Source organism: Rhineura floridana, chromosome 1 (assembly GCF_030035675.1).
Source record: "Rhineura floridana isolate rRhiFlo1 chromosome 1, rRhiFlo1.hap2, whole genome shotgun sequence".
Classification (NCBI taxonomy): Eukaryota; Metazoa; Chordata; class Lepidosauria; order Squamata; family Rhineuridae; genus Rhineura; species Rhineura floridana.
Window position 1 is genome coordinate 301,006,924 of NC_084480.1, and position 25,133 is coordinate 301,032,056.

The window sequence follows — 25,133 nt, forward strand, 5'->3', positions numbered from 1 at the left end:
GATTTTTGTTATTGGCCTAATGAACCTTTTGGGTGTAACATTAATCCATAGTTTAGCATTACATACTTGCAGTTCAGGATCGTGCCATACCTCTCTGCTCCAGTGGTGTGTAACTTGAGGAGAATGGAAGCTTTTGCTTCTTTTTTAAAAGCTAACCAGAGTTCCTCATTATATCCAAACTCAAGGGAACTCTGGTTAGCTTACAACTTGAAGCAGTTATTTACAGTGGGGGCTGCCACCCATTGAGACTGGAAGGGCAGAAGTCAGGGAACCCAACAGTAGGTGGAGCCAGAGTGAATAAGAGATGGAGTCAACTAATTCTAGTTTTGTTCCCAGCCTTGTCCCTAATTAGTTCTATAAAGGCAACAGTGAAACTGAGGAGGAAGAAACTGACAGCCAGCGTCACCCCATGAGCTCAGCTGTAAGAAAGAAAGCAGGCAGATGTGAGCTGGCTGAAGACAGACTAAGGTTGATGGGGTACTGTCCCATTTGCCCTAATGGGCCAACCTCCATTGGCTATCTTTTTAATTTCTTACATTTATATTCCACCTTTTTTCCTTCATAGAACTAGGATAGCAAATGGTTCCCAGGCTATCTTCCTTCCAGCACTGGCTCAGATCCAAACCCAGACTTGCTTAGCTTCAGTAAGGTATTGATCTCGTGCCTTCAGACCATTGCCTATTCCAAAGGAGAAGGGAGCCTAAGGCTCAGGCACACATCACTAAACCATAGCCTAGTGGGTTGTCCAAACTGGGCCAATGACTTGCATTTTGCTAGTCTGCTAATAAATCTAGTATCTACATAAGCCAGAAATAATTTCCCCTATTTGTATTACTCTTGGCCTTGCAGAATCAGCTTTTAGCACAATAAATGTACACTTGTTCTATTGGCTAGATATCTTCCTTCAGATTTCACTTCTGAGATGAGAGATGCTATTCTACTTGATAGCTTGTGCACTGGTATTGTGGTTATCATGTGGAATGTAGTTGGGTGAACGTTACTTCATGAAAGCAAGTAAACCATCTGACTATTGTTTAGTCAAGGGGGCTTAACTAGAATAACTGCTGCTATCCAAGGAAATTAGTCCCTCACTCAGTTTTACAAATTTCAGTGGAATTAAACAAATGCAGGTTGTCTGAATAGAAGTATATTGCTTTCCCAAACAGAACACTCTGTTCTCGCCATATACATTATAACCTCACAAAAGCTCCAATAAATGAAATTTTTATTAAATATAGTCTTTTTTCCTCTAAAATATAAATATTTTAAACTAAATTCTTATAAATCTGGAGTAGCGCCATATAATTCATTCTATCAACCTCAACCAAATATGAGCCTGTCCAAAATCTGTATTTAATTTGTCTATAAATATATAACAATTTTTCTCTTTGCAAATTAGTTATTCTTTATATTGTAATCTGAGCACCGTAAATTATGAGACATACTGTGTCATTTAATACTTGATAACTAATAGATGAATTCTGATTATTTACAATGAAGGTATAACTATAATATTCCAGTGATTTTTTTAAAGTGTTTAAGGAAGTAGTGCAGTATAATTTACATATGCATTGACTTTCCCTACAATACACAATAATTCTGGGTTATTCTCTGACTTTCTGTCATTCTAATCCATAAAAGGTCTCCGTTTGTGACTGAAGATGTCTTGAGCAAAGAACTTGTAATTCATGCAATTCATGCAGTGTTGGTAAGGGCATGGGCTAGTACGTCCCTGTATTTGTATGTCTGCATGTTCCTCAGTGTTTCACAAAAGGAAGTTTTTAAGCCAAAACCCACATATCCCTGCACCCTTCAGTTGGCTAGCGCAGGCACTTTAATGCACTTATGGAGATCCCCTACCTACAAAAGTGTTCCTATTCCCTTTAAATGTAGAGAGATCTGCCCCTAGATGCATGGCACTCTTAACTCCATTCAAGTGAAATGTGGAAGCCCATACACTGGAGTGGCCCATGGGACCCTAGATCAGGGCAATACTATATTGCAAGAAACTGATTGCATGTTTTTGTGGAAGACAGCTCTTATCCATATCTCCCTCTCTAAGGGCTGGTGCACATGTATTACTCCTGATTTCTTAATTATGGTTAAGAGATCAGCCTTCAGTACTTTATCTTCCTATTCCTCTCTCTACTGACATGTATTCACCATCATTAAAAATTACACCAGCACCAAGTTTAGCCATTATAAATGCCAACCATATGTGCTCTTAACCAGCATTAATAATCATCTTCAAACCTTGAGAGTAAACTCTTGGCTAATGCTCAGTCCTGGGTAAAGTTAAATGTACAGAGAACTTTTGATCATTTAACCATGGTTAGAGAACAGGAGTGTTAGATCTACATCTGCAATATGGATTTAGTTTGGTACTTCCTGTATGTAAAATAAAGTATTTTTCCAATTTAGCACATAACCAAAATAACCCTAAACACGGATTTGATTTGTTGTGTCCCACTTCCAGGGAACACCATTAAAATGGAACACAACTGAGCTTTCTTTTCTCGGTCAATCAGAGGGAATCAATATTGAAAAAAATGTGTGGTGTTCCAAAAAGTTTAAATAAGGATAATAACACTGAAAGGCGCTAGTTCCAGGCCTCCCAATCATATTTTTTTGCCTTTTGGGCATACAAAATAGGGTTTTAGTGTTGCTGCATGTGGAAGTCATCTTTCAAGCAATAGTGTTTGTGTACCACATGGAAACAATGGGCTGTATCTGGCCAAGTCATAGAGGAGACCCATTGAAATCAATGGATGTCAGGCCTGGTTTCTGTCCATTGATTTCAATGAGACTACTGTGAGTAAGACCTGGTTGGCTACATCCCCATAAAATGGTACTTTGTTACAAGAATAGGCAGCTCCCAGGTGCTGTTGGTGCTCTTATACCTCAGCTGTGCAGATCTATAATTGGAGCAAAAAACCCCAGCAACTAATGCATAATACAAGGGAGGTGCTGCTTAGACCGATGTGGAAGGGATTAAAGAGCCCTTCCCTTGTGTCTTTTTTTCATGTAAGAACCTGTGACTGGAGTGAACCACTGTTGCATTTAGCCTACTATTGCTCAATTCAAAATGTCCGTTCCCCCACAAAAAAAAACCCAACAGGGATTTTTGCTGCCTTCAGTGTCTTTTGACTACAATGTTTTAAAATGAATCATGTAATTTCAGAAATGCAATCTTTTCAAAAGAAGTTATTGCCCAACTTCTTGTCAAATCCTATGTGGATTAAATGCTTTTTGTACTCTGCTATTAGTATAGGCCTGATTTTCACTCTGTCAGTGGTTTTAAAACTTCCCGCTCTCAAAACCCCACCCACATCAGTTTGTCTGCCGCACAGCCCCCTGCATGTTGTACAGATTCTGGGGCATTCTAGGGCACACTATCGGTTTACAAAGACCGTCAGCCAGATCTGTTGGGAGCAGGTGTCATGCCACACTGAACAGAGAGACTGCACCCTAAAATGGACAATTGCTCCACCGTGGCTATGCGATGTCAAGAAAATGATGGGCATGCTTTGTGTTCTGGGAAGCTGGTCTGCCATTCCTGATAGTCTGAAAAGCACTTCAGAGTTTCTCAGAACCCAGTTTGAAAACCACTGCCTGGTACCACTGCCATAGGCACAGCTATGTATCTGAAATGCCACAATGTAGTAAGCTATTGATTCCTTCAATATTCATTTCCCCCCCCCTTTATTTACAGCGATTAATGTTGTTTCCCCTGGAACATGTTAGTCAAAGCAAATGCTCCTGCTCTCAGGTTTCTTGACAACTCTTACTCTTCTGTGCCTCATTTTTGTAGCTGTTCCAAACATTAGCATAGCTTCTGTGCAGAGTAGTTATGTCCCGAGCAACGTCAGGTGTTGCCAAGAAGTCACTTGCCATTTAGATTGGGCAGACAGCTCCATTTTCCTTCTTTGCAAAATTGACAGATGGCGCTCATGCTACCAACCCAAGTCTTGCAATCTTGGCTGAAAGGAATGAATGAATGATGAACACAATTGGCTTTGGACAAGAGTGAAGGTCCAATTGCTGAAATTAAAAGAGACGAGAGTATGAGTTGTGGGTTGACTAAATGAAGAACGTCCATTGAAAAAACACTGGGTTGAATCCAAAGGGGCCTTGCAGGAACTGACCCTTTAGATGCAACCCACAATTTCTTTTCAATCGTTTTTTTTTTTTACACATTTATCAGTATCACATCAGTAAACTCAAATCCAGCATGGCAGTATAATTTTGAAATAGCTGTAGAATATGCAGTGGGCTAAATCAGGTAACCCTACAGCTTTGCCAGTAATGCGGCTGTCGGAGTACATAATTGGAGCTGTGATATAAAAAGGTGATTGTGCCAAGCAGCTGTTGGGGAGGCCCAATGTAGCTCGTTTTACCTCCAATCACATAGTTGATCTTGTCCTTGCTGATCTTTTGCCAGGGATGGGGAGGAAGGGAGAATATAACCTCAGATGCAGCGCAAGTAGCTTTTTTTTTTTTAAGGAACATATCATGGACTCCTACCTGTTTGTGGGAGCAGTTACACATGAGCTAGTGATAAAGAGGTGATAACTGTCCTTAGCTGAAAATGGATGTATGCTTGGAAGTGGGATTCCTTTGGCCAAACACTCCCATCCCTTCCCAGAAAAAGACAGAGATCTTTGCAATCAAGCTCCATCATTTCTCCCTCTAGGTTTCTGGGTGCAAACCCCACATTAAACCAGCTAATTAAAGAACTTGGTTACAAAGTAGCCTATAAATACTTTAAATTAATAAAGATCAAGTCGTGCATATTTGTTTCATCTGTATAATTTATACAGGTTTTCTAGTGCAGAATGTGGACTGGCCAGGATCAAAAATTTTATCTTAAAAACAACACCTGTAACATATAAAGGTAAAGGTGTCCCCGCACTTGTAGTGCGAGTCGTTTCTGACTCTTAGGGTGATGTCTTGTGACGTTTACTAGGCAGACCGTATATATGGGGTGGGATTGCCTTTCTTTACCCCCCAGCATAGGCCGGGTACTCATTTTACTGACCACGGATGGATGGAAGGCTGAGTGGACCTCGACCCCTTTTCCCAGAGATTCGACTTCCTCCTTCCGTTGGAATCGAACTCCGGCCGTGAGCAGAGCTTCGGCTGCGTTACCGCTGCTTACCACTCTGCGCCACAGAGGGTCCTTGTAACATATACAGCCCTGAATATTACCTTCAGGCCTGCAAGGAGCCATTTCCTGAGGGCTAGGAATTATAGCATGACATTAGCTTTCTCAAGAGGTCGGATGCTGCAAATGATAACAATCCATATCCAGAGCTAGGTGGAAAAATAAATAATAAAAAGGTCTTACAATTTCGCCTTCCTTTCCTCCAAAGTCTAAGTAAAGCATCTGGATCCCATCGTCTGAGGACATTTTTAGCTTCTCATAGGGAAACTGTAGAATTGTTTTGGGAAAGGCACCATCCTGGGGTTCAGTTGCGAGAGAGAATCCACGGTCATAATGAAGGGTCAAACGGCACTCCTGGCTTTTGTAGGTGCAAACTGAACAAGGTGAGGTTGGGGGGGACACAGTGGAATTGGGGACTTTAGAAACAACAACCACAGTAACAAAAGAAAATTATGAGCTCCTTATAAGGTTTTTGAACATTTTTGCCCTAACATGCACTATGCTGCCCAGAGTAGCTTGCGGACAGGGAACTGATTGGTCCCATGCTAATTGAAAAAAGGCTTCAGTGTAGCATGGTGCTAATATTTCAGCATACTTGAATAAGCACTACCAATAGCTAAGAAGATACCTGGAAGACAGGAAGTAACACTGACTGCACTTGTATTTTACCCCAAAAAAGGGGGTGATAAGAGGCTCACTGAATCTAGTTTATATGGGCAAACAGAAAAAACTTCAACAAAGAACCCTGTTAGTTTCAAAGGCTGTGTGTGTGGGGGGGTGCATGTGAAGTGACTCTGGCAGAGGTTTGAGTCTGTCGGTTGCAAATTGATCCTAGCCATGCAAAAACGTCTATGGGGCAAGGCACCTGTCACAATAGGTAGGACTCAAACCAGGAATCTCCTGGTCTGCACTAGTCATCCTTATGGTGGCCTGGGAGCTCTGTCTACCCCATAAGCCCATCCTCTGGGCATTGCTGCATAGTTCCTGAACTCAAAGGCTCATCTTTATTTTAGAATTCAGCCCAGTACGAGCCATGTCATGGAAAAAAGGCTCTTTAACTCGCTCACTCCCAGTGTGAACAACAAAAGATGTTTTGACAGAACCCTCCTTTTTGCTCGTCGGACAGTCACTCCAAGATATAACAAGCAAAGGGAACCATCAACACCCCTTGTCCATGTGGCAAGCAAAAGACCAGGGGTAGCCAAAGTGTCCTTTCATCCCCATCAGTCCTGGCCACGCTGCCTGGGGTTGGAAGGAGACGGAGTCCAACAACAGCTGGAAGGCCCCAGGTTCCGTGCCCTTGTTGCACTGGCTGGTGACCAGCTAAGGTTCTACGGATGTGACTCACCGGTTGTGATTTCTGTGGAGAGTTCGGCAGCATTATGGCAACCCTGGACTATGCTCCGTGTCCACAGTGAGAGGTCTCTGCTAGTCTCTGTCCTGAAGAGATGGCTTTCAATTCCTTGCCGTGTGCCTGTACGAGTCGCAAAGGATAAATCCATCCCAGCTTGTGGGGAGCCCTTCCCAGGCCCTGAATGCACCAACCTGAAAGAAAATCGATGAAACAAGAAGTTGCCATTAGGGGGAGGGACCATAACTTAGCAGTAGATCACGCTGTTTGGCAGCCAAAGGTCCCAGTTTCAATTCCTGGCATGTCCAGTGAAAAGAAACATGTGACAGATGATAGGAAAGATCTCCGCCTGAGGCCGTGAAGAGCTTCCATTGGTCAAAACAACCAAAACTGGGCTTTCACCTGGTATAAGGCAGCTTCCAGTGATCCTATGTGGAGGAGGTGGCAGATGTGGCTCACTGCATGCATTCGTCAGTGAAAGTATTTATAGCCCACCCCTCCGTTCCGAATGGGATTTTCAGAGCAGCTAACAAGCATCATAACCAAATAAAGCCACATAAAACATTAAAATACCGTAATCCAGGGGAGGAATAAGAAGACGAGTCCAAACCATTTTGTATTTCAAGAAGCACCCCAGTCAAATGCCTGCCTTAATGTTCCAAGACATCAGCTGAGCCTTCAAAGCAGGGGAATCCCAGTCTGGATGCCCCCACTGAGAAGACCTTATCCTACCCACCCACCATACCTCAAGACAGGTGGGACATGCAGTAACTGAAGTATACACTCTGTTGAGTCTATTTTTATCAAGGGGCAGCAAATAGCAGTTCTTGGGCCAAATCCAGCTCCCTGAGAGAAGCCAACTGGGCCCTTGTAGCTCAGAAGGGGTATGCCAGAGACATAATAACCATGGCAACGGGACTTCCTTCTGTCTCCTTTTCAAAACAGCCCTTGCACAAAGCTGGTTGCTCCCTAGGCTAAATCTGGCTGCTTGGGACAAATCTCCAGTTTATGACATGTCTTCCCACTGGGTAACATGTTCCAAGGTACTACCTCTCTAATGGAGGGGTAGCCAATGTGGTGTCATGGACTACAACTCCCATCATCCACAGTCATTGGCCATGCTGGCTGAGGCTGATGGGAGGTTAATCCAAAACATTTGGAGGGCACCATGTTGGCTACCCCTGCTCTAATTGGTTAGAAAAAGTTGTGTCTCTCCCATATTTAAATTGTAGAACGAATAGGAACACAATGTAGCATTTGGCCGGTGGTTTTCCAACAGATCTGGGGAAGCATGGAGTTTCTTGGAAGGTTACTGGGGTTATTTATTGAGAAGATTGATAAGGACAAGTTTCCTCAAAAGACATCTCATCCATCTCCTATCAATCTTCCTGTGCAATGTATGGCTACAGAGGATATTGGATACATTTAAGGGGTGACAGAGTTTGTGTTTGATAATATGCCCAAGTATAGATCTGGATTAATATCCCTTTGCCAAATATTCATATTATATTTGATGTTAAATGTCTGTGACCTTCTGGCCTTGCTTACTAAAAACCCTACAGCAGAGATGGGGAACCTGTGGCCTGTCTGATGCTGTTGAACTACAACTCCCATCACCCTGACTATAGGCAAGGCTAGGGCTTGTGGGAGTTGAAGTCCAATGATATCTGGAGGACCACAATCTCCTCATCTCTGCTCTGTCAAACACGAGATTTGCTGTCTGTTATAATTCAATTTTACATAAACTGGAGGTTGCACCGAGCAGACAAGATCTGCCTATCAGCTAAAGAAACACTATTCTAGTGATTCTTGCAAAAGCTGCTGTCCTATCTAGAGGTGACAAAACAATGAGATGCAAAACTCGCATTTCCTGGAGCATCATTGAACTTTGCAGCCCGTACTAACAGGACTGTTAGGAAAGATGCTTGTCTCAACTTTTGGTTTAATTTAAAGATGATTTTGTCAAACCAGAACAGGTACATGTAGTTTTTTCCTGAAGAATATGTTAACTAATCAAAAGTGTTTACTAATCATTGTTCTGGCAGTTGACTAGTTGTGTCCAGCAAACTCACGTATGTAATTTTAATAAGTAACCTTAAAGGCTGACCCACATAATCCAAACCACATACTCCCAAGGCCAGAACCGGGGAGAAGTGTGCATTGTCTCCTTTGCACCATCCTCTGAATAAACAAGTTTTATCTGAACCAACAGAAGCCTCTGACTCAGCCTTTCCCAACTGGTGTGCCTCCAGATGTTGGACCACAACTCTCATCAGCCTCAGCCATTGACTGCCTCCCTTGCATAAGGAAGGGAGCCCCGTGGCTGCGAATCAGACGGCCTGACGGATCCTACACTGTAAGAGATATACCCCTAAGCCTTTGCCAACAGAATATGCCACAGAGTCTTCAGCTGCACACTGGTGTTCTGTGGTAGGCAAATCAATGTGGGAAGGGCTCCCTGAAACAGCATGGGCGTCATTGCTACGGAGCACATGCGTGCAGGCCTAGCCAGGGAGTTGCATACAAAAAATGCAAAGGGAGATGGAACATTCAAGTGTTGCTTCTTTATCTGGTAACTTGAAAAGCATTTGTTACTATTTATTTAAGTGAAGCTGCGGGCAAACCTTGATTCAGACTTGACAGAAGACAGGCAAAAATGCTCCAAGGACCAGCTCTGCTTTTCAGGCCACACACCTTCTGTTCCTTTGTGCGTAACCTTTTCTTGAAACCCTCCAAGGAAAGAGTCCACAACCTCTCCCGAGTTGGAATTCATTTGCAAATTTGACACTATCAGACTTCAGCTCCACGGAACTGAGAGTGGCTACATTCATTATGGAATGTAATTGCAATAATTGTCCTGCAGTTACGTTGGATTCACCCTTGAGCCCTTTGGCATATGATGGAAGGCCTGTCTAATCGAGCATCCTGTTTCCTACCAACTTTGTCTTATTTTGGCAATGGTGCGGTGGCGGCAGCAGGAGTAGAGGAGCAGTGTGCACCACTAAATTACAGTTTAATGTGATATCTGAACCAGGCCATTATAATTTTTTAGAGGTACAGATTAAAAAAATGTAAAAAGTGTGAATGCAATGATCAAACCTCAGACTTGCTCCTGAGTACCTCGCCTTTAATGTTGCCACATTTTTTAGGAAGCTTTTCTTCTTGTTCAGCCTAAATCTTTCCCCTCCCTCCACCCAGGTAGTTTTAATCCCACTGCAAAAGAAGGTGAATGATAAAAATGACGTTTCCAATAAAGCTTTGTAGCTGATGATACTGTTCCTGTTACTTTCCAGAAACGAGACTCAAACTCCTTTACATCTTTTCTCACATGTTGATGTAAAGAGAGAGAGAGAGAGGAGAAGAGAGGGCCAAAGGAGCATCTGGGATCATTTTTCTGTAGCGGCTCAAGCTAGCCAATTCAATTTAAAAAACTTGTTTTTGTATTAAGGATATGGAAAATAGCTACAAGAATTTGCACGAGTTTGACAGAATTGGAGAAACCCTGAACACCATGCAGAGGTCTCTGTGTGTTTTAACCCTTCAACAGAACAAGGCCATTTGAAGATTACTGAACAGTTGGTATAGTGCTAGGAATTGTAGGGGTTGAAAGAAACTGATGGTTGTGCAGAGACTTTCTGTTCTTATTGAGAGAGTTCACCTGAAGTTTATCCAGCTGGAACGGCTTTCCCAGATTAAAAGGGTCCCACCCAAAAATAGACTGGTATGTGCATTCCAGGACCAGTACTTGCCAGCAGAGGGCACAGGAGAGCTGGACATCCAAACCAAACTTCACATGTTCAGCATGTTGTAAAGAATCCTGTAGAGACTTGATGCTCATTCTTAACACTTGGTAACGATGGGCAAATTAGTCTATTTCCAGCATTTGCTCCCAAACTCTGTGTTTCTAAAAATGCTTTCTAAAAATGTATTTTGATATGGGTTTTGAGCTGGGAACATTGACAGAATGCTCAAGAAGGGAGGTGTTATTTATTTGTTTGGTTATATATCAATTAGGTGCAGCGAGGGAGGTGGGCTGCTGCCACTGCTCTGCCCTCCCAGCTTCTAGGGACGGGGATGGGGTGGGGCAGGGATGAGGGCAGCGAAAGCAGCAGGCTGGCGGCAGGTGCCCTTCTGCACCCACTCCCAAAGCAGATCTGGTGCTGCCTTGCCCTCGCTGGCACCCTGCCCTGCCCTATTTTGTTCCTGGTGAGTGGCAGCAGCATCTCCACCCCAGCCAGAAGGGTGTCGCAGTCGTGGCGCCCCACGGCTCATACACCGCGACTGATGGCAGCATCCCTGTGGGTGTGCAAAAAAACAGGCATAATAGGACCCTAGTGCAAGGGGCTTACAATCTAAAAGAGACTGTTTTTTTTTTTAAAAAAATGAAAGTTATGTTGATTCCTTTCGGTTGGGTTTTGTATACTGCTTAGAGATTTCTGTTGGGATATGAAGCAGTATACAAATTAAACAGCCACAAGGAAACAGCAGGAGGAGGAAGAAATGGAGACAGGAATGAGCAGGGGATATGGGAATGGTTACCTCAGTTACACGTACTTTGGCTTGGGACTGGGAAAATGATCTAATGGATAACTAAGTTGCAATTCACACATACGTCTGGGAGCTGTAGATCAGATCAGTTCACCTTGGAATTTGCAAGGGTGCCCCAATTCTTCAAGCACCCCTACTAGCAAAGGATATGCAACATGATTATGAAACTGGCTTGCTCTCTATTCTTTTTTTTTTTTTTTAACCTTCCCTGCAGCCTGGATTTTCCAGTGTACTAAACTAGTCTTGCCAGGTTTTAAAAAATACAAATAGCATTGGGGTGGGGAGGCTGATAATGAGCAGGATCGCAACAGGCATGGAGGAAGAATGTAACTATTTCCTCCCCTACAGTACTCCTGAAGAAAATCAGTACATAGGAAGCTGCCTTATACAGAGTCAGTCCGTTGGTCCATCTAGCTCAGTATTGTCTGCACTGACCGGCAGCGGCTCTCCGGGATTTCAGACAGGATTCTCTCCCTAGCCCTACCTGGAGATGCTGAGGATTGAATCTGGAACCTTCTGTATGTAAGGCACATGCTCTACCACTGAGCTATGGCATTTCTCCGAGGCTTTTGGGCGGGGCGTTTCACTTTGGGGTGAGGGAAGTACTTTGACTGTGGGTGATGGTGCAGCTTCTCTGCGACACAACACAAACAGATGCACATTTGTGGCAACTGAGGCTTTACTCCCTGAGCGGCTCTCCAAGATAACCCTCCTCTCAATACAAAGAAGGCATTGGGTGTTCCCCCCCCACACACACACACACTAACTCGCTTGCCTCATCAACAGAATCCCTCTTGTCGCTATCGGCCTTGTACACACAGACGCACCAGCCTGGTAACATAAGAACACTCCTCTTTTGAGCCATTTTCTCACAGCACAGGAATCCCGTGCATGTTGGGAAGCTAGTATTCGGCAAGTTAATGCCAACACTCCCTCCACATTCATCTCAATTTGTCCTCCTCCAAAATGTGAGAAATGCTTCACCTAGTGACAGCCTGGAAGTTATCACTACGTGCGGTCAGCTTTAGCTAGTAACATGACAGCACACCCTAAGCCACGGAGTGCTCAGATGGCGAGTACCTTGGTAGAAGCTTGGCAGTCTGCTTGAGCCTCTTGTCAACAGTGTTTTACTGATCCTTCATGAACTGATGCAAGATAATGTGAATAATGTTTTAATGGGGTCACAGAGCTTCAGCTAGTCAATAGCCTATACATTTAATTGTAGTAGTAATAGTAACCACAACAATACTGATCTATATAAAGATACCGGTATAGTATATAAGCTTGGAAAGAGCTACTTTATGCCAGATTTATTTTATTTACAAAAATATTTGTATACCGCTTTATTGTTAGAAATATCAAAATGGTTTACAACCGCTATACATATATACCATAAAAAATGTAAGCATTTAAAATCAGAAATCATCAACTATTATGGAAAGATGTAATTGGGACTACGACTCCGATCATCCCTGGCTGGGGCTTGTGTGATTTGCAGGGGAGATGCTCAACCACAAACACTCGGGGCACAAATGGCAGCCATGCCAATAACCAGCAACTGGCTGAAGCTCCCACTTGAATTTTTCTGCATGTCTTTGGAGTCATGTTGTGTTCCGTTTGCGTTTCAAGAGTCTAATGCCCCAATGTACCCTCTGGTACCACAGAAAATGTGAAGTGTCTCTTGCTGGGTGGCCTGGCACAAGACATTGTTTGTCCTTTGGACTGCCTTCAAGTCGATCCTGACTTATGGCGACCCTATGAATAGGGATTTCATGGTAAGCGGTATTCAGAGAGGGGTTACCATTGCCTCCCTCTGAGGCTAGTCCTCCGCAGCTGGCTAGGGCCTGCTCAGGTTGCCACAGCTGCACAAGCCAGCCCCTTCCTTGCCCACAACTGCCAGCTGGGGGGCAACTGGGCTCCTTGGGACTATGCAGCTTGCCCACGGCTGCGCAGGTGGCAGGGCACATAACCCCTGAGCCACTCACTGTGGGGGTGATCTTTAGCTGGCCCTTGACGCTCAGGAGACACGAGCAGGGATTTGAACTCACAGACTCTGGACTCCCAGCCAGGCTCTCCTCCCCACTGTGCTATACCAGCTCTTAAGTTTGTCCCTTACTTATTAATATATTCTTATCCTAGCCTTCCTCCATCCAGGGTCCTCGAGGTAGTGTGTCTTTCTCCCCACAGCCCTCTATAAGCACATCACACTGGCGCTTCACTTTCTTCACTAGCACCCAATCTATTTCCAAGCCTTTGTAGATATATGGATATGATTTTAGGTTTTCATTTTGTTTTGGTTTTAATCTTTGTACTACTTTTGTAAGTCAATTTGGGTTGCTTTTTGTGACAAAAGGGGACTGATAACAACAACAACAACAATGTTTAAGAGATGTTTGAAATACTAAGTATAAATGCAATCATCACCATCTTTATCAAGAAGGTGCCGGTTTTGACCCTTCATAGCTAGGGACCAGGGTAGGTGAAGGGGCACCGCTCTCCGCTTGTATCTACCTGGACCTTGAGATCTTCCTTGCAGCCTTTTCTCCAAGTGCTCCTTGCAAGTGAGGTGGGGTGGGTGGCTTTAAAATAGGATTAGACAAATTCATGGCTACTAGCCATGATGGATATTCTCCGCCTCCATAACTGGAGGTGGTATGCTTCTGAATACCAGTTGTTGGAAACCGCAGGAGAGGAGAGTGCTCTTGCACTCAGGTCCTGCTTGTGGGCTTCCCATGGGCATCTGGATGGCCACTGTGTGAACAGGATACTGGACTAGATGGACCACTGGCCTGATCTAGCAGGCTCTTCTTATGTTCTTATGTAGTGGAGAGGAGGGCCTTTTCTGTGGTGGCGCCCAGTCCCAGCTATGCAATGCCCTTCCCAGAGATGTTCCCCCGGCATCTGCATATTTGGTGTCATTTTGGTGCCAGGCAAAGGCCTTTTTCTTTTCCGAAGCCTTTTAACCATCTTGGCTTTAAGTTGTTTTTACCTTCTGCAACCATTTATTTATTTATTTATTTATTGCACTTTTATGTTGTTTCATGGATTAAGCATTTTAAATATATTTTCTTTTCTGAAGTCCCTTGGACAGCTCCCTGAAAGTTTGGACTAAAACCCAGAGTGGATTCCACTGCCCCACTGATTTGGAGCCACCAGCTGGCACGGCTATTGGCCATGCTGGCTAGGGCTGTGGTCCAAAATATCTAGAGGACACCAGTTAGGGGAAAGCTGCTTGACAGTGTGCCCTGTACAGTGTGTCTGTGGTACTTAACTATTCCCACCCAGCCCATCTACCCTGTTCAATACAGTCACCAGCTGTTCCTCTCCTATCCCAATGGAAAATGTCTCCCTTATCACAAGCATGCTTCTCTAGAGGAAACAGCTGGCAGGGGGAAGAAGCATGGAGAGGGAGTCAAACAGGAAGATCCAGTGCCAGAAATGTTTCTGGAGAGCTTGGTGACATCCACGGCCCAGCTGCCTCTTAGGTGCCAGCAATATTCATTCCAGAAAATGAGCAACAATAGTAAGTACATAATGCTCCCAAGCAGCCACACTGACAGACTGAAGCAATGTTACAGAATCAAACAGCAAAATTCTGGTTCCGAAAGCAACACGCCAGTGACGTGGAACCCAAAGGAAGCAAAGCTTATAGGATTACAAAGTACATAGAGACAGTGACTGGAGAGCATTTTGCTTCTCCCTCCCTCCTAAGAGTGGACCAATGAGCTACAAAAAAACCATTTTGACACAAGAGGCCAAGCCCTCTGCATAGATAAAAGACATACATGCAACAGAAGGCAGCAGGGTAAGCCCCTTTCGAGTGTTCAAATCCATGCCTGCGTACGTAGGTCATGTATGCGCATATGCAATACTCCATGTAATCAGGGTTCCTGTTTGCATGGAGTACTGTGTATGTATGCACAAGCAGCACACTGAAGATGCGCGTTTGAATGCATGTACAAAGGGAGGTGGGGTCCACTGTCCCCTGCCATATAAACGTCCGCCCCCTCCACGGATACAAATTAAGAGTACTTGAAGAGGACTTCAGTTTAGCAATGTCATGCATTCACCTTAGACTCTGGAGCACACAGTTCTTCCCAAGTCCTGTCAACATTCATCTGCCTCATCCAAGGGTAGTCACCATGGTGCCCTTCAGATGTTGCTGCACTACAACTCCCATCATCCCTGACCATTGGCCATGGGAGTCGTAGGCCAACAACATCGGGATGGCATCACGTTGACAACCCTCAGTGTAGTCCAATGCTACTCAGGTCCTCTGTGCCAATGAGATTTGGCACCTTAGCTTACCCTCTGTGACATCAGAGTTCATCAGCCACTCACTGCCGGGTGACTTTCACAGCTAGCGGGCAGCGAACATGAATCAGCGCCTCTGAGCTCAGCCCACTGTCATTAGCGACAGAGTCACAAGAAGGTACCTGGTGGCCAGCAGAGGATAGGAATGGAGAGGACTAAACCAAGCCTCCTTGATCCGTGGCATACTCTCATACATAAGGAGATCCTTCTCAGTCAGGACAACAAGCACGGCTTTCCAGTGCTTCTCATTCTCTCCCAACACCTGGAAAAAAGAAGAGAGTACGGGTGAAATGGCGGCAAGAGAAGAAACAAAGAGTTGCTACCAGCTGGGGGGAAAACCCGCATGCTGTTGGGAAGGCAACAAGTTCGTTTATTTTATTATTTCTTTAGAAGGGCAAGTAGGATGGCCTCACTTCCCAAAAGAGGGCACTGGTTTGCATATGTACAAACTCACATTTAGACATAATTACTGTAACTTTTAATAGAAGTACAGCACATCTCACTGAAGGAGGGAACAATGTGACCAGGTGAGCTGTCATCTGTCCAGGTGGAGCACAGGTGAGTTGCACTGTACATTTAAAGCAGTATCGTACCACTTTAAACAATCATGGCTTCCCCCACAGAATCCTGAGAACGGTGGTTTGCTGCAGTTGCTGAGAGTTGTATGAAGACCCCATTCCCTTCGCTAAGCTACAGTTCCTAGAGTGTTTTAACAGCCAGTCCCCCTTCCCAGGTAACTTTAGGAATTGTAGCTCTGTGAGGGGAATAGAGGTCTCCCAACAACTCTCAGCACCCTTCATAAACAACACTTCCCAGGATTCCTTGGGGGAAGCCATGAAACTTGTTTAAAGTGGTACGTTGTTGTTATGTGCCTTCAAGTCCATTACGACTTACGGCGACCCTATGAATCAGTGACCTCCAATATTATCTTTCATGAACCACCCTGTTCGGATTTTGTAAGTTCAGGCTTCAAATGTGTAATGCAGATGGGGCCTTAGATACTAGCAGATACTTAGGTAAGTAAGTGGTACATAAATACCTTAAAAACATAAAATAAGTAATCAAAGCTCCCAAGGAGAGGAGTTCCAGCACTAAAAAAGCACTAAGGGAGAAGCTCAGCAGAAGATTAGTTCCTATTTTGACATCCAAGCATTCATGCTTTTAAGAAAAAGACAGAAAGACAGCAGAGGATCAAACACAGTATGAAGTCACAGTTGGAGTCAAACTAGAAGTTACAAAGGAAACACAAGGGTCCCTGTCTTGTTTTGCCCTCTTAATGAAAATGCAGGCAGAAGCTGGAAGGCAAGGAAAGGTGATTTACCTTTTCCCTAACACTGATTCTATTTTACTCCAGCCTGTGCTGAGTCATGCTGTTCTTTCTGATATAAAGTTCAGGTCTCTTGGGTGGGTGCATGGGGGGACTTTTTCTTCTCAAACAGAGTAACTTCTTCAATCTAGTATTTGCCAAACGGTTTGCAAACATATTTTCAATCTGTGAGGCTAACCGATAATTAAACTAGAGTCCTTGTTCTATTTTAGGAAACCATTTTATATTCGACAATAACTGAAAAGGGCCATCCCAGTTATAATCCCCTTTTAGTAAACAAATTAAAATTAAAGTAAGCAAATTAAAATTAAAGTAAGCAAATTATAATCCCTATTTAGTAAACAAATGGATAGTTGTTTTTCAGGATATAGAGAGGCATAAAAAATCATGTTTCACTATATTTACAGACCAACTACAAAGAGAAACCTTAAAAAATAAAATTTGTTTGTCTTCTTGATTGAAGAAAAAAACAGCTTTTGGCACAGTGCCAGCTCCAGGGTTCTGGGGTCCTCCTAGTCTGGAAGACTTGGAAATAACAAGCAGAATTCTCTTAGACCTCCATCTGATCTCTTTCAATACTCTATACAATGTGGGAGTGATAGCATTTTCAGGGTGGTGGGCCTTCTGCTGCTCAAGGGGCCCTGACAAATGCCCAGCTTAGCCACCCTCTGGCCCCATTTTGACAGATGGTAAGATATATACTGGTTATGAATTTTTCTTTCTTTCTTTTATCATTTGATGAATGACTGTGTCCACATTTTAAAATCTTGATTTACATGCAGGAGGTGATTCTGTATACAAAAATAACGGCATTTCATTGGCTGAAGCAAAAGAAACTGCAGTGCAGACATACATCATGCAAAAATCTACAGTGCTCTGTCTCCTTCCAGGCTGCATTTATAAACTCATTGAAATCAAGGTAATTCCCAATGGTGGAGTTGATTAGCATAGACAGTTATAAGCACAGGATGTTGACGCTTCCCACGCAGCAGGAAACCGGGCTGCACTATACCTTTGACCCTGGTCGCAATGAAGGAGGCAATATTCAGAGAATTATTTGAAGAGGAAAGCGAAAAGAAACGAGGGCCTACGTTTTGCTTTCTAATCTCTTCCTGATCCCAATATGCACTACAATGCAGGCTTGTGTCACTATCAGATCTGGGCATTAGCCAAGGCATACAAAATTCCCCACAGGGCACAATACGAACTGCTGTAAGTACCTAACAAAAACAAGTGATGCAAGTGGATTTGGGGGGGGGGTGAGGAGAAAGATTATACAGCCTCGGCAGTTTCTGTGCTAGGAGCCTGAAAGCTCACGGAAGGCGTCAGAAGGAAGAGGAGATAAAGCGTGACGTTCTTTCATGGTGGTGTGGGGGAAGCGGCACTAAAAGCCCTCGAGACACCCACCGGAGAGAGGATCAACCATCACAGGCCTGGGAATGCCAGTGGGGCAGGAGGACAAAAAGGAACACCCCTCCCTTGTTGCCCTTGTGCTGACTGGACCATAAAAGATCAACCAGGCCAACGGGAGGAAGACTGAACCAGAAGCTTTGGGGAGACTGAACCAGACGCTTTGGGGAGAAGGTCTCCACCCCAGGGTGGCCACTTACGCACAGCCAAAAAAGAGGATGCGGATTTGCAAACAATTTGCATATGCTAATTTCATGTGCAGAGGCAAATTTAGATGTAACTGCTAGAATTAATTAAAACACACACAAGACAGCTCATCATAATGAGGAAGACTGTGACCTGCGTGCCTGCTCAGTCTGCCGTCTGGGTGATAATTGTTGATGGGCAACTTCATGGCTCCTTGTCTCTCTCCCCTTCTTAAGGTTCTTTAAACCAGAATTGGACCAGACAGCCCTTCAAAAAGAGGAGTAGTTCAACAAGAGGTCTGTCTTTTGTAAAATAGGACCCTATCTCAATCTTGAGGTGCAAAGGGGTGTGTGTGTTGCATTTGTATGGGAAGAGGGACCAAGGTAACAACAGCATTCCAGTAAGTTAGCAGATTGCTATATATCAGAGATGGGGAACCTAGGGCCATCCAAATGTTGCTGGGCAACAACTCCCATTTCATTAGATGTCATCATATTCACTACTGGGGCACTGAGGTCATCTACGGAGGTCCTCCTCAGTGCCCCCTCATCCTGCACAAATTTGGAGGGGGGCAATGACAGAGAGGACTTTCTCTATGGTGGTCTCCCAGGCCCGGCCTCCAAGAGGTCTTCTGTATTTTTAAAAGTTGTGCAGGGGGAAGGGAGAATTCCATCTTGTGGTTTTTCCCATTACAATGTTGCAATTGCAAGTGCAACACCTGCACTTGGCTGACTTTCTCTTCTCCTAAAGATACAGGATCAGTCTCAGGCCAGGAACCTGGCAACCCTAATTGTCGTACCTCAGCAAATAATAATAATACATGCTCCCAATTTGTTTTTATCACCTATTGGCATCAATTAACTGCAGTGGCATCACCATATAGCCAAGCCTGTCTGGCTACAAAGCATCCAGACATCACTAAGTGATTCCTGATTGGCTGGGCTCACTCTAGAAAAGAAACTCAAGCAAGGGCGGGGTGTGGAAATCATGAAGCAGCAGCAACAAGTTGAGGAACCCAATGACGGCAAACAGGATTGTCCATCGTGGCTGGTGAAAGCCAGTCAGGAGGGGCTGACCAGGTGGGTCCAAGGTGTGGCGAATGCATCTCTACATGATGGAGTAGTACCTTCTGCCCTTAAACAACCAGTGATATATCTACTCCTGAAGACGTGCACCCTGCAGTTTACAGTAACTAACACCCAGTCACAAATACCCCCATCTTGAGTAAGGTGATGGAGCAGCTGCCAGAGTTCCTGGTAGATATGGACTATCTCAATCTGTTTCAATCTGGATTAAGGTGCAGTTTTGGGACTGAATCAGCCTTGGTTGCCCTGATGGATGACCTATATCAAGAATGGGATGGGTGGAATGCATCTCTGTGCATGCTTCTCAATTGGTCTGTGGCACTGCCCATAGTATCCTCTTGGACCAGCTCTGTGGAATGGGTATTGGGGGTACTCTATTACAGTGGTTCTGTTCCTACCTGCAGGGCCATGTCCAGAGATCAGCATTGGGAGATTGTGTCTCAGCCCCATGGTCTTTGGGTCATGGTGTGCTGCAATCCTGTCACCAATTCTATATGAAGCCATTCAGAGTGATCATGAAGAGTTTGGGAGCAAAGTGTCATCAGTGCGCTGATGGTACGCAGCTCTGTTTCTCCATAACATCTGAGTCAGGAGAGGCTGAGCATGGTCTGGAACATTGTAAAGATGGAGTTGTGGAATGGGTGAGGGCTAATAAACAGCTTGAATCCTGGGAAGATGGAGGTACTGTGGGTGGGAACTGCCATTTGTCTGTCCTGGATGGGGTTATTCTCCTTCTAAAAGAATGGGTGCACAGTTCAGGGATGCTTCTAGATCCAACTTTGTCACTTGAGGCTCAGGTAGCATCCTATGGATGGGAGTGCTTTTAGCAGCTACAGCTGGTGCACCATCTATGACCATTCTGGGATAGGGATAGCCTAGCTGTGGTGATTGATGCATTGGTAACCTCAAGACTTGATTACTGCAATGCACTCTATGTGGGGCTACCCCTGCACCAGGTCCTGAAGCTTTAGCTGGTGCAAAATGCTGCAGCTAGACTGTGGATGGTGACAGTTTATTAGCCAGCACTTAACTCCAGTGCTTAAAAGCTTATGCTGGCTGCCCATATGTTACCGGGCCAAATTCAAGGTTCTTGTTTTAATTTACAAGGCCCTTAACAACTTGGGTCCAGAATATCTTATGGACTGCTTGATCCTTTATATCCCGGCCAGGTCACTGAGATCTTTGGAGGAGTCTCTGTTGGTGGTCCCCCATGGCTCAGATGCACAGGTTGTAACTGCTAGAAGCTGTGCATTCAGTATAGTGGACCCAAGCCTATGGAACTCCCTCCCAATTGAGCTTACAAAGGCACCCTCCTTGCTGAACTTCAGGTGCGTGACTAAGACTTTCTTGTTCCAGCAGGCATTTTAAGGTAGTGTTCAGTTTTATTATCATTTTGATCATTTATTGTTTCATATTTTGTACAATTAGTTTTTATCTACAGTAGGGCCCCACTCATACGGCAGGTTCCGTTCCTGACTGCCGCTTTAAAGCTAAATCTGCCGTAAAGCGGAACGCATTGACTAACCTTGTCTAAAATGGTGCCCGATGCCCGAAAAACACCGTAAAAGTGGAACAAGCGCCGTAGGAGCGGGGCCTTTCTGCAATTGACAACCGCTGTATCAGTGGAACACTGCAAAGCGGAGCACCGCAAAGCGGGGCCCTACTGTACATCACTTAGAAATGTGAATGATTCACAGAGCAATTCAACTGCTGGGAAGCCAGCGTAAGGGGGTTGGAAGAGGAGGAGCCAGTGGAAAGCTCCCCGGGATCCTCCTACTGCTCAGGGAGCTGCCAGCCTGGCTGAATGTGGGCTCCGCTGAGAGCCACACGCATGAGCTGGTGGAAGTGCCAGCTCTGGCAAACAGGCCTCCCGGGGAGTAAGCGCTCCCTGTAGGCCACAATAGAAAACAAATAAAAATATTTTACTGCACTGACCTTTTGGCTGACGGAATATTCGGGGGGGGATTGGGACCCGGGGGAGGGGTCTGGATGCGAGGAGGATTTCATGGAAGCTCCAACACCATGGTTCCATCCCCACCATGCCTCCGGAATGCCCCATTTTTACAGCTTCCACTGGCTTCCGCCGGCCCTCCCTCCACCAGGCTGGCTATCCCTGGCAGTGCCAGCAGGCCACGGTGGAGCGCTGCTGCTGGTGCCTGGTGGAGCCGGGAGCCCTGGTGCAGCTGGCGCTCCGTGGCATCCAACTCAACCGAGCCCAGTGGAAAGGTGAGTTGGATTGTGCCCTAAGCGGTATATAAATGTCTTAAATAAATAATAATCAATAAACAATTTTAAAATGGTATTCTCTTTTGCTCTATTTAGGGCCCCACCTCATTTCACAGCCATAATAAAGCATGGCATCTTCTGCATCAGCAAATTGTATTGCTATTTTTTCCTCCTGCAAAACTCCTGGCTTTGGGAGGAAACCTCTCAGAGCCAGGTTCCCTCTACTGCTCAGCTTATGAGAGATGACAAGATCACCACCCGAAAAGTGACATCTACATTCCTGTTAAATTCAATCAATTATCTGAGACAAACAACCATATTTCCATTGCTTGCAAAGTAAATGTCAGACACTCTCAGTGTTCAGCACAAGTCTATGTAAGGCAGCAGGAAGTGTTTTTTTTTCTGGGGGGGGGGGGGGAAGTCTCCTACCTGACAGCTATGTGGAGTTTTAAATTAGATATGCACATCACAAACAGGTGGAGTGCAATATCGTATTATTTCCTCCAGATTACTGAACGATGGAAGATTGCTAAGGCTGTCAATCTTTAAAATGGAATCTTATTAAGAAATTACATGCTATCTGCAATGGAGACTCAAAATTGAATGCTTTTAACTTGCATTTCCAGCTGTCTGGGTGTTTTCCATATTTTTGCTACACGCTGTTGCAGTATTCCATGACCAGCATGTCTCTGTTACATGCTGATAATCTTAGGAACACAGGAAACTGCATTATACCAAGTCATACCATTACTCCATCTATCTCAGTACTGCCTACACTGACTGGCAGCAGCTCTACAGGATTTCAGACAAGAGTTCAACCTGGAGATGTTGGGGACTGAACCCAGAAATGTCTGCATGCAGATCAACTGATACAATCTTCAGTTTTTTTCTTTTTCATTCCCAACAACAACAACAACAACAACAATAATAATAATAATAATAATGCCAATTAAAATTTGTCTCTAAAGCTTTAGTTGGTTAAACAACCAATTCAACAGAACAGTCCTAATTTGCACATGTGCAAGGTTTCACACGCACACACACACACACTTTTTAAAAACTGCTGGGATTAGAAGGTTTTTTTCCTTTTCCTTTACTTGTGCTGAAATCTCCGAGTCAGATTTTTTTCCCCCAAACCAACTTGCTGGTCACGAATCATTTGAGGTAACAGGTGCATAACAATTATTATCAGATGACATTTGGTTCTTGTTTTAAATATGTGGGGGACTTTCTCATTCCTCTGGACAGGATCCCAAACCACATCCCAGAACTCTTGGTTATTCTAGTAAAATATTCAGGCAGCTGTGACTAGCGCTTTTGAACCATGTAAAGAGGAACTCATGCTGGATGCTACTTTAGGCTAATGGGGAAAGACTGTGTGTAACCAAATACAACACAGCTGGGGGTGAGGAGCAAATGCAGAAAGCACTTTCCCTTCTGAAGATAAGCCTGTGACAACAATTGCAGATTTTGGCTGCGATAGTCGAAGCATGTTATTCTTGGTATAACCACCCTGGGGGGATGATGATGATGATAGAAAAACTTGCCTCAAAGCTGACTGGTCTATGCTGGAAGTCAGTGACAGAAGAATTCCAGACTGACGCCTGATCAACAAACTATTTACGGCCCTGCACTTGGATCTATTTATATTTATTTATTTTGAAAATTTATAAACTGCTTGCTTGAAAAAATTCTCCAAGCAGTGTGCCATTATATGTAATAAGACATGACTGAAATCCATAAACCAATTCAAAACAAATACACATAAAACCATCATTAAAAGCAAAGACAAGACAAGGCCACAATGTTTAAAACAAATGTAGCTAAACAATCTAAGCTCAGTTTAATCCCTTTGAGATCAATGAGGATGAATTGGTTCAAAACCAACAACACCACTTTATTGAACTACGAAATTTTTCAACAGCCACTCTTGTCACAAAGGTGTTTATAGTTACTCTTAATAAATAACAATCCTGGGTAAATCTTCAGCCTTAGATCATGTTTAACCTTCTACTGGCAGGTATCACATCCCTGTTCTCAAAGTGGCTCAGTTTGCACACGATGGCAAACCATAGTTAATAGATTACCATCAACATGTCTATTGGGTTGTTTTGAAACAATCCACACGTGTTACGTCCAAACCTGGTATCACGGTTTGCTTTGACCTTCTCAAAATGGCCCAGTTTGCACACCATGGTAAACCATAGTTCATGGTTTGACGTATATTGGGCTATTTGACTCCTCTCTGTTCAAGCTGGGAGGAAACAAACCACAATACCTGGCTTAGCATTATGTCCAAACCAGGCACCGTGGTTTGTTTTGCTCCCAAAAAACCAAGATCTGTAAGTCCTGAACAAACCTTGTCTTTTGGTTTGTTGGGTATGAAACAAACTCTGATCCCTGGTTTGGATGTAACGCTAAGCCATGGATCATAGTTTGTTTCTTCCCGGACCAAGCTGCGAGAAGCGACTGGATGTAAATCGCTCATGCACGGTAAGCCATACATGTGCAAATATGGCCAGGATTTCTGTCAAACAAGTTCATTTCCGGCCTCATTCGCAACTGGCATGGCTTATTCCATGCAGAAAATTCTAGGAATTCTTCCTTTCCCCAACCTCTCTCCTGGTCTCATTAGAAAACATGCTCCAATCCAGAGCTGGGGGTGGAGAGCGGGAGCTGGGGGAAGGAGGGAGCAGCTTCTTGGCTTTTTGCTTTGGGCGTGAAATGTTTAAGGCCAGTGCTGACAACTGGCCTCTGTAGTTTTCTTGCTAGTTCCTCTGCATCCCCCCTACTCATTTTCAAGTTCCCACCCTTTTTCTTCAGGATTGCTTGGCAGGCTCCTCCAAAGGCTTCTATCCCTGCTCCTTGCTTCGCTGATCCTAAAATACCCCTGGGCCACTCTATAGGACACCTTTGCCTTCATCCCTCCACGTTATGCTTGGCAGCTCAGAGGCCCCATGCAAGCTCTTCTTCTTCCTTCAAGGGGAGAGGCTGTAGCTGAGCTATGTCAAAAGTCTTGGATTGAAGCCTCTGCATCATCTCTGGTCAAACGTTCGGGTGGCGAGGCAGGCTGGTAAAAGCCCCTGGGATAACACCCTGGAGACCTTTGCTGAAGTTATATTCTGACCCCGGCATACAAAAAGCTTTTCCTCTCTTACCAACGGCTGCTTCGATGCTGCCTGCTCTGCTTGCCTCCCGAGTTCATGCATCCCGTTTTCTGGCTTTGTGCAAAAGTTAGGCTCTGAAAACAGGAAGCCGAGCATCCCATTATATTCATTCCTTGCATTGGGTTTCAGTTTGAGGTCCTGTTTCAAGAAGCGACATTCTTTTGGTCCTTATCAGCAGCACAGGCACAGAGGCCTGGGACAGCATTTGGCAGGCCGGCCCTGTGCTTATCCTAACCTTTTCATGTGCCCAACATCCTGTGGATTTCGGATGGTTTTTGCTCAGGCGAGCTGCTCCTTCCTCGTGTGCAATGTTTGTTTTTCTTTCCTAATCCCTAAATGGAGGTAAATGGCGGAG

At 44.5% G+C, this 25,133-nt stretch overlaps 1 protein-coding gene across 3 annotated transcripts in view; it reads right to left on the minus strand.

The window, feature by feature from the left end:
• Positions 1–1,208: 1,208 nt before the first annotated feature.
• Positions 1,209–25,133, minus strand: part of SNTB1 (syntrophin beta 1) — a 115,673-nt gene continuing 91,748 nt past the window's right edge. Inside the window, exons 4-7 of one of the 3 annotated variants that reach the window (XM_061605807.1) lie at positions 15,500–15,639; positions 6,513–6,709; positions 5,348–5,580; positions 1,209–4,041 (exon numbers count right to left, since the gene is read on the minus strand). In XM_061605807.1, the coding sequence (XP_061461791.1) occupies positions 3,949–4,041; positions 5,348–5,580; positions 6,513–6,709; positions 15,500–15,639 (663 nt within the window). In that variant the 3' untranslated portion in view covers positions 1,209–3,948. The remainder of the gene's footprint in view (positions 4,042–5,347; positions 5,581–6,512; positions 6,710–15,499; positions 15,640–25,133) is intronic. The other 2 variants (XM_061605816.1, XM_061605825.1) reach the window with 2 other exon arrangements.